Source organism: Pseudophryne corroboree, chromosome 10 (assembly GCF_028390025.1).
Source record: "Pseudophryne corroboree isolate aPseCor3 chromosome 10, aPseCor3.hap2, whole genome shotgun sequence".
NCBI classification, from domain to species: Eukaryota; Metazoa; Chordata; class Amphibia; order Anura; family Myobatrachidae; genus Pseudophryne; species Pseudophryne corroboree.
The window spans coordinates 350,520,693-350,533,850 of record NC_086453.1 but is presented as its reverse complement, the minus strand read 5'-3'; the positions used below and the strand labels follow the sequence as shown (position 1 = coordinate 350,533,850).

Sequence of the window (13,158 nt, the reverse complement as noted above, 5' to 3'; positions counted from 1 at the left end):
GTTTGGGGGCTGACGCCAGGTGGTCATGCCCCGTTCTCCTTTTAGTGCAGGTGGTATATAAATGCCCACATGGGCACATATTGCTCATATTTACCTTTCCTATGCCCAATAATGAACCGAGTCGCTTGGCACAGCGTATGAATCTTCTCTCTGTAGGACAGGCTGGGTCAGGGAACCCTATCCTGACTGGCCAGATGTTCCTGGGGCTGCACCAGGTCTTTGCTCATTCTCACGGTTCTCCAGGTTCTGCGTTTTACGCTGTGTAATGCAGTCAGTAATGTGCAGGCAGCCGCCAGTGTGTAACAAGGCCGCTGAACTCTGGTCAGGTTCCAGATAAGGTATCTAGGAAAGGCTGTCAGAGCAGATTACCTGCTTGGTGGCTGTGCCAGAGTAAATAATCCAGTGCTTCGTGTAGAAGGAGTGATTGTGGATTGCTTCCTGAATTTACATACAAAGTCTCAGTGACGATGCAATACCACTCCGATTCCTGTACTAGCGTAATGGTGCCACTGACCAACATCTGCCATTCACCCTCTTCCAGTGGGTCTATAATATCCTGGAGAAGAAGGCAGAGGCTGACCGGATTGTCTATGAGAACCCAGATCCAGAACAAGGTTTCATCCTCATTCCTGACTTCAAGTGGAACCAGAAACAAGTGAGTGATTTCAGCTGCTCGTTACTTGTATGACTGTAACTTGTGGTATATATAATATTCCCTTCATGCCCATCCGGGATGTTCCCGGCATTACACTGAGCTGGGATAGCACAATAGTTATTCAGTCGGATACTCTGTACAGCAGAACAGAGTGTTTCAGGAAACAGCTGAACCATCTTGTTGTAGGCAGTGACCAGTCCACTCAAGTGATACCATGTAATGAGGACAGGGCTGCATGTGACGTGATGTAAGGAGGGGAATGGGAGCAGCAGGACGTCAGACTGAGAGTTATATAGTTGAGCAGGGTCCCCAGCAGCACAGAGTATATCAGGATATGAGTGATGTGTCATTGAGGACAGGGCTGCATGCGACAGGGGCAGTGATGTGAGGAGAGGAATGGATGCAGCATGAAGCCACAGACTGAGAGTTATATAGTGGGAGGAGCAGGGTCCCCAGCAGCACAGAGTATATCAGGAGATGAGTGATGTGTCAGTAAGGACACGGCTGCATGTGACAGGGGCAGTGACATGATGTGAGGAGGGAAATGGAAGCAGAAGGAAGCCACAGACAGAGAGCTATACAGTAGGAGGAGCAGGGTCCCCAGCAGCACAGAGTAGATCAGGAGATGAGTGATGTGTCAGTGAGGACAGGGCTGCATGTGACAGGGGCAGTGACATGATGTGAGGAGGGGAATGGAGGCAGCAGGAAGCCACAGACTGAAAGTTATACAGTGGGAGGAGCAGGATCCCCAGCAGCACAGAGTATATCAGATGGGTGAGGACAGGGATGTATGTGGCACAGTATCCAAATATGAGCCACTAAATGACTTACAAAAACGTGGATCTCTTTCTTACTACCCATTTCCTGTGTGTGTGTTGTTTAAATTTTCTATACAATCGCGCTATATATATATATATATATATATATATATATATATATGTGTGTGTGTATATATGTGCTTTACAATTCTTTAAACTATGACGAGGCTTGATGGAACAAGTGATACGGTGTGAATAAATAGTTACTATATATATATATACATACATACATACATACATACATACATACAGTACTGTCCATAAACTAGAGAATCCCACAGGAACCAAGCTCAGGATAAACCAGCACACTATTCAATCATGAGAAAATCTTTCTATATTTTTGTATCCGTAAAGTGCAAAAAATCCAATGCAAACATGCAGCACAAGTAATTCAGCAGCAAAGTGTCATATGCAATAGTATACTCAACATCCCAAAATATATATCCAGCAGAGGGCGCTCCTATTCCTCTGACACTGTTATAAAGGGACATAGCACACCTGCAGATGCTGCTCTCTCTTCTGCTGTTACTGGATGACGGGCACAGGGGTAGAAACCATAATGCTGGAAATCTGCATTTTACACTAGCAGGAAATCAGAAGTCCAGCTGCTCTTGCCTGCATCTCCCATAAATAGGTTGGGTATGTTTTGTTGCTGTTCATAATGGTGACCTTGTCATGATGTCAGTGTGATTAGATTGTTGAGAAAACACAGCTGGACAATGTTGGTCACCGCTAGATCAGCAGGACTACCCTAATCCTTGCCCATATACCTTACCCTCCCTACCTGCAGCCTAACCCACCCCCCTAGTGCCTGCCACCCACCCCCAACGTCTATCCCTAGCCCTCCTGTCCCACAACCTAACCAGAGGCGGATTGGCCATAGGGTTTACAGGGAAGATTCCCGGTGGGCCGACGCACCAGTGGGGCCTGTTTTGTTTGAGGACATGTGGTCCTTTTTATAGACAAAATGAATATGATGCAAAATAATTTGCATATATGAAAATGACTTTGCCACTTAGCCTGTGATTGCAGATGATCTAGTGTATGCTCTGTCTGCCTGCTTGGCTGACATATAAGATTGAGTAAATAGTGATTGGGAATGGATACACGGTTGGTGTAATAAGCAAGAAAATATATCTTTCTAAAGAATGTTATAGTTTCCTAAATTCTGAAGGTGTATCATATAATGTGCTCATAATATTTAATTGTATTTCTTTTTCTTCCCCCTTGATGCTAGACATGCCCACTATCTGGAAAGTCTTGTGGTGAGGGTGCTGCTGCCATGGCCCATGGCTAGACCTTACACTTCTGGTGCTGCCCATGTGGGGCCACTAGTACAAATTTTTCCAGGGCCGCTTTTTGTTCCCAATCCGCCCCTGAACCTAACCCTCCTCCTCCTAGTGCCTAGCCTGCCCGCCCCACCACCTAGCCCCCCCCCCCCCCCCCCACAAGTCTACCCCTAACCCTTCAGTCCCACAGCCTAACCCGTTTACAAAGCTTAATGTTAACCCTCCTGCCTGCAGCTTAACCCTCCCCCCTAGTGCCTTAACCCGCCATCGAGTAGTCTAATCCTCCCCCTGGTGCCTTACCCTCCTGCCCTGCAGCCTAATCCTCCACCTGGTGCCTAACCCTCCTGCCCTGCAGCCTAATCCTCCACCTGGTGCCTAACCCTCCATCCTGCGGCCTAATCCTCCTCCTGGTGCCTAACCCTCCTGCCCTGCAGCCTAATCCTCCACCTGGTGCCTAACCCTCCATCCTGCGGCCTAATCCTCCTCCTGGTGCCTAACCCTCCATCCTGCGGCCTAATCCTCCTCCTGGTGCCTAACCCTCCTGCCCTGCGGCCTAATCCTCCTCCTGGTGCCTAACCCTCCTGCCCTGCGGCCTAATCCTCCTCCTGGTGCCTAACCCTCCTGCCCTGCAGCCTAATCCTCCCCCTGGTGCCTTACCCTCCTGCCCTGCAGCCTAATCCTCCACCTGGTGCCTTACCCTCCTGCCCTGCAGCCTAATCCTCCACCTAGTGCCTTACCCTCCTGCCCTGCAGCCTAATCCTCCACCTAGTGCCTAACCCTCCTGCCCTGCAGCCTAATCCTCCTCCTAGTGCCTAACCCTCCTGCCCTGCAGCCTAATCCTCCCCCTGGTGCCTTACCCTCCTGCCCTGCAGCCTAATCCTCCCCCTGGTGCCTTACCCTCCTGCCCTGCAGCCTAATCCTCCCCCTGGTGCCTTACCCTCCTGCCCTGCAGCCTAATCCTCCACCTAGTGCCTAACCCTCCTGCCCTGCAGCCTAATCCTCCACCTAGTGCCTAACCCTCCTGCCCTGCAGCCTAATCCTCCTCCTAGTGCCTAACCCTCCTGCCCTGCAGCCTAATCCTCCCCCTGGTGCCTTACCCTCCTGCCCTGCAGCCTAATCCTCCCCCTGGTGCCTTACCCTCCTGCCCTGCAGCCTAATCCTCCACCTAGTGCCTTACCCTCCCATCCTGCGGCCTAATTCCACACTCCCATAGCCTAAACCTGATGTTTGCATTCTGCAGAATGTTGACGTGTCACATAGGTGAAGGTCTTGTGCTATCTGACGCTTACTTCTTTCCATAGTTGTGAGTTCCCTGGAGTGAGGGGAACAATGAGCTGCTTCGCTGTCACAATGGAGGCTCTGTGGGAATATTAGACTGCAGTATTGATGATGAGAGGTTTTGTGCACCCCTCCACTGTTCCAGATCCAGCACCCCTGTCCAGCTGGGTAACCACCTTCCCCTCTTCCCTAGCTCCGGCGGAATGCTCTGCACCAGGGCGGTAACTTTAGATGTACCGACATTGCAGGGCACTGGATCACAGATGGATGTGTATGGTCCATTGATGATCTGTGTATGGTGCTGGGAAACGTATGGTGTTTGGCCTGGTGGCTGGCAGCCCCGGATGTCTATATGGAGCTTATGATGTTGTCACCTGCCTGGGATTTATCAGTAAAATAATCTGCATTTTATTTCTGGAGTGTAACACATGAAACAAATGTGTTTCTTTCCCTGCACTCCCTGCATTCTATCCATCTCATTATCTCCAGCTCTTTACATCTGTTCTGTCTTCTCTTCCATGCTCGGTGTCACGGCTTTGTAGTAACAAAGGAATCCTCTGTCTAACAGGCTTATTCCAGCCTAACAGAGCTGCATTGTGCAACCGCAAGGCTGGATGGAGGAGCCGCTTCTTGGCCATCTCATAAGAGACTGATGTAAAGTAACGAAGATATGGAGACTCTAGAATTTCTTGCTTAACGGATCTCTGTATGGAGTGTCACCTGTTACAGGTTATATAGACAAAATATGCCGCATAATTCCATCATCTCGGATAATATTACATAACCCCAAAGGGTCTTTACTACCAGTCAGTCCTACACAGTCCCTGCGGTCAGTCAGAATAGTCTTCATTGGGTCAGTGTTATACTGTACTTGGTCTTGTGGGTGGTGGGAAGCCTGGACCTGTCTGGGCTGAGAATTCCTGGTCCAGGATTCACTGGGCCTGTGCGTGTGATGTGCTGGGGGGCGGCTGGTCTGTGTTACACTGGGCCTGTGCGTGTGATGTGCTGGGGGGCGGCTGGTCTGTGTTACACTGGACCTGGACCTGTGCGTGTGATGTGCTGGGGGGCGGCTGGTCTGTGTTACACTGGACCTGTGCATGTGATGTGCTGGGGGGCGGCTGGTCTGTGTTACACTGGGCCTGTGAGTGTGATGTGCTGGGGGGCGGCTGGTCTGTGTAACACTGGACCTGTGCGTGTGATGTGCTGGGGGGCGGCTGGTCTTTGTTACACTGGGCCTGTGCGTGTGATGTGCTGGGGGGCGGCTGGTCTGTGTTACACTGGACCTGTGCGTGTGATGTGCTGGGGGGCGGCTGGTCTGTGTTACACTGGACCTGTGCGTGTGATGTGCTGGAGGGCGGCTGGTCTGTGTTACACTGGGCCTGTGCGTGTGATGTGCTGGGGGGCGGCTGGACCTGTGCGTGTGATGTGCTGGGGGGCGGCTGGTCTGTGTTACGCTGGACCTGTGCGTGTGATGTGCTGGGGGGCGGCTGGTCTGTGTTACGCTGGACCTGTGCGTGTGATGTGCTGGGGGGCGGCTGGTCTGTGTTACACTGGGCCTGTGCGTGTGATGTGCTGGGGGGCGGCTGGTCTGTGTTACACTGGGCCTGTGCGTGTGATGTGCTGGGGGGCGGCTGGTCTGTGTTACACTGGACCTGTGCGTGTGATGTGCTGGGGGGCGGCTGGTCTGTGTTACACTGGACCTGTGCGTGTGATGTGCTGGAGGGCGGCTGGTCTGTGTTACACTGGGCCTGTGCGTGTGATGTGCTGGGGGGCGGCTGGTCTGTGTTACACTGGGCCTGTGCGTGTGATGTGCTGGGGGGCGGCTGGTCTGTGTTACACTGGGCCTGTGAGTGTGATGTGCTGGGGGGCGGCTGGTCTGTGTTACACTGGGCCTGTGCGTGTGATGTGCTGGGGGGCGGCTGGTCTGTGTTACACTGGACCTGTGAGTGTGATGTGCTGGGGGGCGGCTGGTCTGTGTTACACTGGGCCTGTGAGTGTGATGTGCTGGGGGGCGGCTGGTCTGTGTTACACTGGGCCTGTGCGTGTGATGTGCTGGGGGGCGGCTGGTCTGTGTTACACTGGACCTGTGCGTGTGATGTGCTGGGGGCGGCTGGTCTGTGTTACACTGGGCCTGTGCGTGTGATGTGCTGGGGGGCGGCTGGTCTGTGTTACACTGGGCCTGTGCGTGTGATGTGCTGGGGGGCGGCTGGTCTGTGTTACACTGGGCCTGTGCGTGTGATGTGCTGGGGGACGGCTGGTCTGTGTTACACTGGGCCTGTGAGTGACGCCTGGTCTGTTACACTGGACCTGTGCGTGTGATGTGCTGGGGGGCGGCTGGTCTGTGTTACACTGGGCCTGTGAGTGTGATGTGCTGGGGGGCGGCTGGTCTGTGTTACACTGGGCCTGTGCGTGTGATGTGCTGGGGGGCGGCTGGTCTGTGTTACACTGGACCTGTGAGTGTGATGTGCTGGGGGGCGGCTGGTCTGTGTTACACTGGGCCTGTGAGTGTGATGTGCTGGGGGGCGGCTGGTCTGTGTTACACTGGACCTGTGAGTGTGATGTGCCGGGGGGCGGCTGGTCTGTGTTACACTGGGCCTGTGAGTGTGATGTGCTGGGGGGCGGCTGGTCTGTGTTACACTGGGCCTGTGCGTGTGATGTGCTGGGGGGCGGCTGGTCTGTGTTACACTGGACCTGTGCGTGTGATGTGCTGGGGGGCGGCTGGTCTGTGTTACACTGGGCCTGTGCGTGTGATGTGCTGGGGGGCGGCTGGTCTGTGTTACACTGGGCCTGTGCGTGTGATGTGCCGGGGGGCGGCTGGTCTGTGTTACACTGGGCCTGTGCGTGTGATGTGCTGGGGGGCGGCTGGTCTGTGTTACACTGGACCTGTGCGTGTGATGTGCTGGGGGGCGGCTGGTCTGTGTTACACTGGGCCTGTGAGTGTGATGTGCTGGGGGGCGGCTGGTCTGTGTTACACTGGGCCTGTGTGTGTGATGTGCTGGGGGGCGGCTGGTCTGTGTTACACTGGACCTGTGAGTGTGATGTGCTGGGGGGCGGCTGGTCTGTGTTACACTGGACCTGTGAGTGTGATGTGCTGGGGGGCGGCTGGTCTGTGTTACACTGGGCCTGTGCGTGTGATGTGCTGGGGGGCGGCTGGTCTGTGTTACACTGGACCTGTGCGTGTGATGTGCTGGGGGACGGCTGGTCTGTGTTACACTGGGCCTGTGAGTGACGCCTGGTCTGTTACACTGGACCTGTCAGTGTGGCGTGAGGGGGGCATCTGGTCTGTTACACTGGGCCTGTCAGTGTGGTATGATGGGGTCGGCATCTGGTTTGTTACACTGGGCCTGTCAGTGTGGCGTGAGGGGCATCTGGTCTGTGTTACACTGGGCCTGTCAGTGTGGCGTGAGGGGCATCTGGTCTGTGTTACATTGGGCCTGTCAGTGTGGCGTGAGGGGCATCTGGTCTGTGTTACATTGGGCCTGTGAGTGTGGCGTCAGGGGGGCACCTGGTCTGTGTGTTAGATTGTGCCTGTCAGTGTGGCGTAAGGGGGCATCTGCACTGGGCCCGTCAGTGTGGCGTGAGAGGGGCATCTGGTCTGTGTGTTACACTGGGCCCATCACTGTGGCATGAGGGGGGGGGGGGGCATCTGGTCTGTTACACTGGGCCTGTCAGTGTGGTATGATGGGGGTGGCATCTGGTCTGTTACACTGGGCCTGTCAGTGTGGTATGATGGTGCGTCATCTGGTCTGTTACACTGGGCCTGTCAGTGTGGCGTCAGGGGGGCATCTAGTCTGTGTTACACTGGGCCTGTCAGTCTGGCATGAGGGGGGCACCTGGTCTGTGTGTTAGATTGTGCCTGTCAGTGTGGCGTAAGGGGGCATCTGCACTGGGCCCGTCAGTGTGGCGTGAGAGGGGGCATCTGGTCTGTGTGTTACACTGGGCCCATCAGTGTGGCATGAGGGGGGGGGGGGGCGCATCTGGTCTGTTACACTGGGCCTGTCAGTGTGGTATGATGGTGCGGCATCTGGTCTGTTACACTGGGCCTGTCAGTGTGGCATGAGGGAGGGGGGGGCATCTGGTCTGTTACACTGGGCCTGTCAGTGTGGCATGAGGGAGGGGGGGGGCATCTGGTATGTTACACTGGGCCTGTCAGTGTGGTATGATGGGGGTGGCATCTGGTCTGTTACACTGGGCCTGTCAGTGTGGCGTGAGGGGGGCATCTAGTCTGTGTTACACTGGGCCTGTCAGTCTGGCGTGAGGGGGGCATCTGGTCTGTGTTACACTTGGCCTGTCAGTGTGGCGTCGGGGGCATCTAGTCTGTGTTACACTGGGCCTGTCAGTCTGGCATGAGGGGGGCACCTGGTCTGTGTGTTAGATTGTGCCTGTCAGTGTGGCGTAAGGGGGCATCTGGTCTGTTACACTAGGCCCGTCAGTGTGGCGTGAGAGGGGGCATCTGGTCTGTGTTACACTGGGCCTGTCAGTGTGGCATCTGGTCTGTGTTACACTGGGCCTGTGACTGTGTGGCGTGAGGGGGGCATCTGGTCTGTTACTCTGGGCCCGTCAGTGTGGCATGGGGGGGGGGGGGCGGGCATCTGGTCTGTTACACTGGGCCTGTCAGTGTGGCATGAGGGGGGGGGGGGGGGGGCGCATCTGGTCTGTTACACTGGGCCTGTCAGTGTGGTATGATGGTGCGGCATCTGGTCTGTTACACTGGGCCTGTCAGTGTGGCATGAGGGAGGGGGGGGGGCATCTGGTCTGTTACACTGGGCCTGTCAGTGTGGTATGATGGGGGTGGCATCTGGTCTGTTACACTGGGCCTGTCAGTGTGGCGTGAGGGGGGCATCTAGTCTGTGTTACACTGGGCCTGTCAGTCTGGCGTGAGAGGGGCATCTGGTCTGTTACACTAGGCCTGTCAGTGTGGTGTGAGGGGGCATCTGGTCTGTTACACTGGGCCTGTCAGTGTGGTATGATGGTGCGGCATCTGGTCTGTTACACTGGGCCTGTCAGTGTGGCATGAGGGAGGGGGGGGGCATCTGGTATGTTACACTGGGCCTGTCAGTGTGGTATGATGGGGGTGGCATCTGGTCTGTTACACTGGGCCTGTCAGTGTGGCGTGAGGGGGGCATCTAGTCTGTGTTACACTGGGCCTGTCAGTCTGGCGTGAGGGGGGCATCTGGTCTGTTACACTAGGCCTGTCAGTGTGGTGTGAGTGTGGCATCTGGTCTTTGTGTTACACTAGGCCTGTCAGTGTGGTGTGAGGGGGCATCTGGTCTGTTACACTGGGCCTGTGAGTGTGGCGTGAGGGGGGCATCTGCTCTGTGTTTCACTGGGCCTGTGAGTGTGGCGTGAGGGGGGCATCTGGTCTGTGTTACACTGGGCCTGTGAGTGTGGCGTGAGGGTGGCATCTGGTCTGTGTGTTAAATTGTGCCTGTCCGTGTGTGGCATAAGGGGGCATCTGGTCTGTTACACTGGGCCCGTCAGTGTGGTGTGCAGGGAAGACCACAGCTAATGTGGATGTACCCATGGTTACTGAGACAGCATTATTATGTTTGCCAACATCACCCATATGGTCATTGACAGCCTACTACTTTCCGTTGTGGCGCAGGCAGACCTGCGCAGATGCCATATATAGGAGAGATCTGTAAACAAGTGGTGTCTCTCTCGTTCATGGATCCTGAGAGCCTGTTGACTTCTGTCGGCGGTTTATTGACTGGCGTCTCGCCTCCTTCATGTGTGGCTGCAGACAGGATAGCTCGGGGAGGTGTAATAGCTCGGAGCGTATAACTCGGGGAGGTGTAATAGCTCGGAGCGTATAACTCGGGGACGTGTAATAGCTCGGGGCATATAACTCGGGGACGTGTAATAGCTCGGGGCATATAACTCGGGGAGGTGTAATAGCTCGGGGAGGATATTCGGGGACGTGTAATAGCTCGGGGCGTATAACTCGGGGACGTGTAATAGCTCGGGGAGGATAACTCGGGGAGGTGTAATAGCTCGGGGCGTATAACTCGGGGACGTGTAATAGCTCGGGGAGGATAACTCGGGGAGGTGTAATAGCTCGGGGCGTATAACTCGGGGACGTGTAATAGCTCGGGGAGGATAACTCGGGGAGGTGTAATAGCTCGGGGCGTATAACTCGGGGACGTGTAATAGCTCGGGGAGGATAACTCGGGGAGGTGTAATAACTCGGGGTGTAATAGCTCGGGGACGTGTAATAGCTCGGGGCGTATAACTCGGGGAGGTGTAATAGCTCGGGGAGGATAACTCGGGGAGGTGTAATAGCTCGGGGAGGATAACTCGGGGAGGTGTAATAGCTCGGGGAGGATAACTCGGGGAGGTGTAATAGCTCGGGGAGGATAACTCGGGGAGGTGTAATAACTCGGGGTGTAATAGCTCGGGGACGTGTAATAGCTCGGGGCGTATAACTCGGGGACGTGTAATAGCTCGGGGCGTATAACTCGGGGACGTGTAATAGCTCGGGGAGGATAACTCGGGGAGGTGTAATAGCTCGGGGCGTATAACTCGGGGACGTGTAATAGCTCGGGGAGGATAACTCGGGGAGGTGTAATAACTCGGGGTGTAATAGCTCGGGGACGTGTAATAGCTCGGGGCGTATAACTCGGGGAGGTGTAATAGCTCGGGGAGGATAACTCGGGGAGGTGTAATAGCTCGGGGAGGATAACTCGGGGAGGTGTAATAGCTCGGGGGGGGTTACTCGGGGACGTGTAATAGCTCGGGGAGGATAACTCGGGGAGGTGTAATAGCTCGGGGACGTGTAATAGCTCGGGGAGGATAACTCGGGGACGTGTAATAGCTCGGGGAGGATAACTCGGGGAGGTGTAATAGCTCGGGGAGGTGTAATAGCTCGGGGAGGATAACTCGGGGAGGTGTAATAGCTCGGGGCGTATAACTCGGGGACGTGTAATAGCTCGGGGAGGATAACTCGGGGAGGTGTAATAACTCGGGGTGTAATAGCTCGGGGACGTGTAATAGCTCGGGGCGTATAACTCGGGGAGGTGTAATAGCTCGGGGAGGATAACTCGGGGAGGTGTAATAGCTCGGGGAGGATAACTCGGGGAGGTGTAATAGCTCGGGGAGGATAACTTGGGGACGTGTAATAGCTCGGGGAGGACAGCTCGGGGAGGTGTGATAGCTTGGGGAGGATAACTCGAGGACGTGTAATAGCTCGGGGAGGATAACTCGTGGACGTGTAATAGCTCGCGGAGGATAACTCAGGGAGGTGTAATAGCTCGGGGAGGATAACTCGAGGACGTGTAATAGCTCGGGGAGGATAACTCAGGCACGTGTAATAGCTCGGGGAGGATAACTCGGGGAGGTGTAATAACTCGGGGTGTAATAGTTCGGGGACGTGTAATAGCTCGGGGCGTATAACTCGGGGACGTGTAATAGCTCGGGGAGGATAACTCGGGGAGGTGTAATAGCTCGGGGCGTATAACTCGGGGACGTGTAATAGCTCGGGGCGTATAACTCGGGGACGTGTAATAGCTCGGGGAGGATAACTCGGGGAGGTGTAATAGCTCGGGGAGGATAACTCGGGGAGGATAACTCGGGGAGGATAACTCGGGGAGGTGTAATAGCTCGGGGCGTATAACTCGGGGACGTGTAATAGCTCGGGGCGTATAACTCGGGGAGGTGTAATAGCTCGGGGAGGATAACTCGGGGAGGTGTAATAGCTCGGGGAGGATAGCTCGGGGACGTGTAATAGCTCGGGGAGGATAGCTCGGGGAGGTGTGATAGCTTGGGGAGGATAACTCGAGGACGTGTGATAGCTCGGGGAGGATAACTCGTGGACGTGTAATAGCTCGCGGAGGATAACTCGGGGAGGTGTAATAGCTCGGGGAGGTGTAATAGCTCGGGGAAGATAGCTCGGGGACGTGTAATAGCTCGGGGAGGATAGCTCGGGGACGTCTAATAGCTCGGGGAGGTGTAATAGCCCGGGGAGGATAACTTGGGGACGTGTAATAACTCGGGGACGTGTAGTAACTCGGGGACGTGTAATAGCTCGGGGAAGTGTAATAGCTCGGGGAGGATAACTTGGGGACGTGTAATAGTTCGTGGAGGATAACTCGGGGACGTGTAATAACTCGGGGACGTGTAATAGCTCGGGGAGGATAACTCTGGGACGTGTAATAGCTCGGGGAGGATAACTCGGGGACGTGTAATAGCTCGTGGAGGATAACTCGGGGACGTGTAATAGCTCGGGGAGGATAACTTGGGGACGTGTAATAGTTTGGGGAGGATAACTCGGGGACGTGTAATAACTCGAGGACGTGTAATAGCTCGGGGAGGATAACTCGGGGAGGTGTGATAGCTCGGGGACGTGTAATAGCTCGGGGAGGATAACTCTGGGAGGTGTGATAGCTCGGGGAGGATAACTCGGGGCATATAACTCGGGGACGTGTAATAGCTCGCGGAGGATAACTCGGGGAGGTGTAATAGCTCGGGGAGGATAACTCGGGGACGTCTAGTAGCTCGGGAGGTGTAATAGCTCGGGGAGGATAACTCGGGGACGTGTAATAGCTCGGGGAGGATAGCTCGGGGACGTCTAATAGCTCGGGGAGGATAACTCGGGGACGTTTGATAGCTCGGGGAGGATATCTCGGGGACGTCTAATAGCTCGGGGAGGTGTAATAGCCCGGGGAGGATAACTCGGGGACGTGTAATAACTCGGGGACGTGTAATAGCTCGGAGAGGATAACTCTGGGACGTGTAATAGCTCGGGGAGGATAACTTGGGGACGTGTAATAGTTCGGGGAGGATAACTCGGGGACGTGTAATAACTCGGGGAGGTGTGATAGCTCGGGGACGTGTAATAGCTCGGGGAGGATAACTCTGGGAGGTGTAATAGCTCGGGGAGGATAACTCGGGGAGGTGTAAAAGCTCAGGGCGTATAACTCGAGGACGTGTAATAGCTCGGGGAGGATAACTCTGGGAGGTGTAATAGCTCGGGGAGGTGTAATCACTCGGGGCGTATAACTCGAGGACGTGTAATAGCTCGGGGAGGATAACTCGGGGACGTGTAATAGCTCGGGGAGGATAACTCGGGGAGGTGTAATCACTCGGGGAGGATAGCTCGGGGAGGTGTAATAGCTCGGGG

The 13,158-nt window shown here is 55.2% G+C and overlaps 1 protein-coding gene across 1 annotated transcript in view; it reads left to right on the top strand.

Annotated features, from left to right (window-relative positions):
• DCPS (decapping enzyme, scavenger) overlaps nucleotides 1-13,158 on the top strand; it is a 66,650-nt gene that overhangs the window by 24,033 nt on the left and 29,459 nt on the right. Inside the window, exon 4 of the mRNA XM_063943681.1 lies at nucleotides 542-655. Within this exon, the coding sequence (XP_063799751.1) occupies nucleotides 542-655 (114 nt within the window). The remainder of the gene's footprint in view (nucleotides 1-541; nucleotides 656-13,158) is intronic.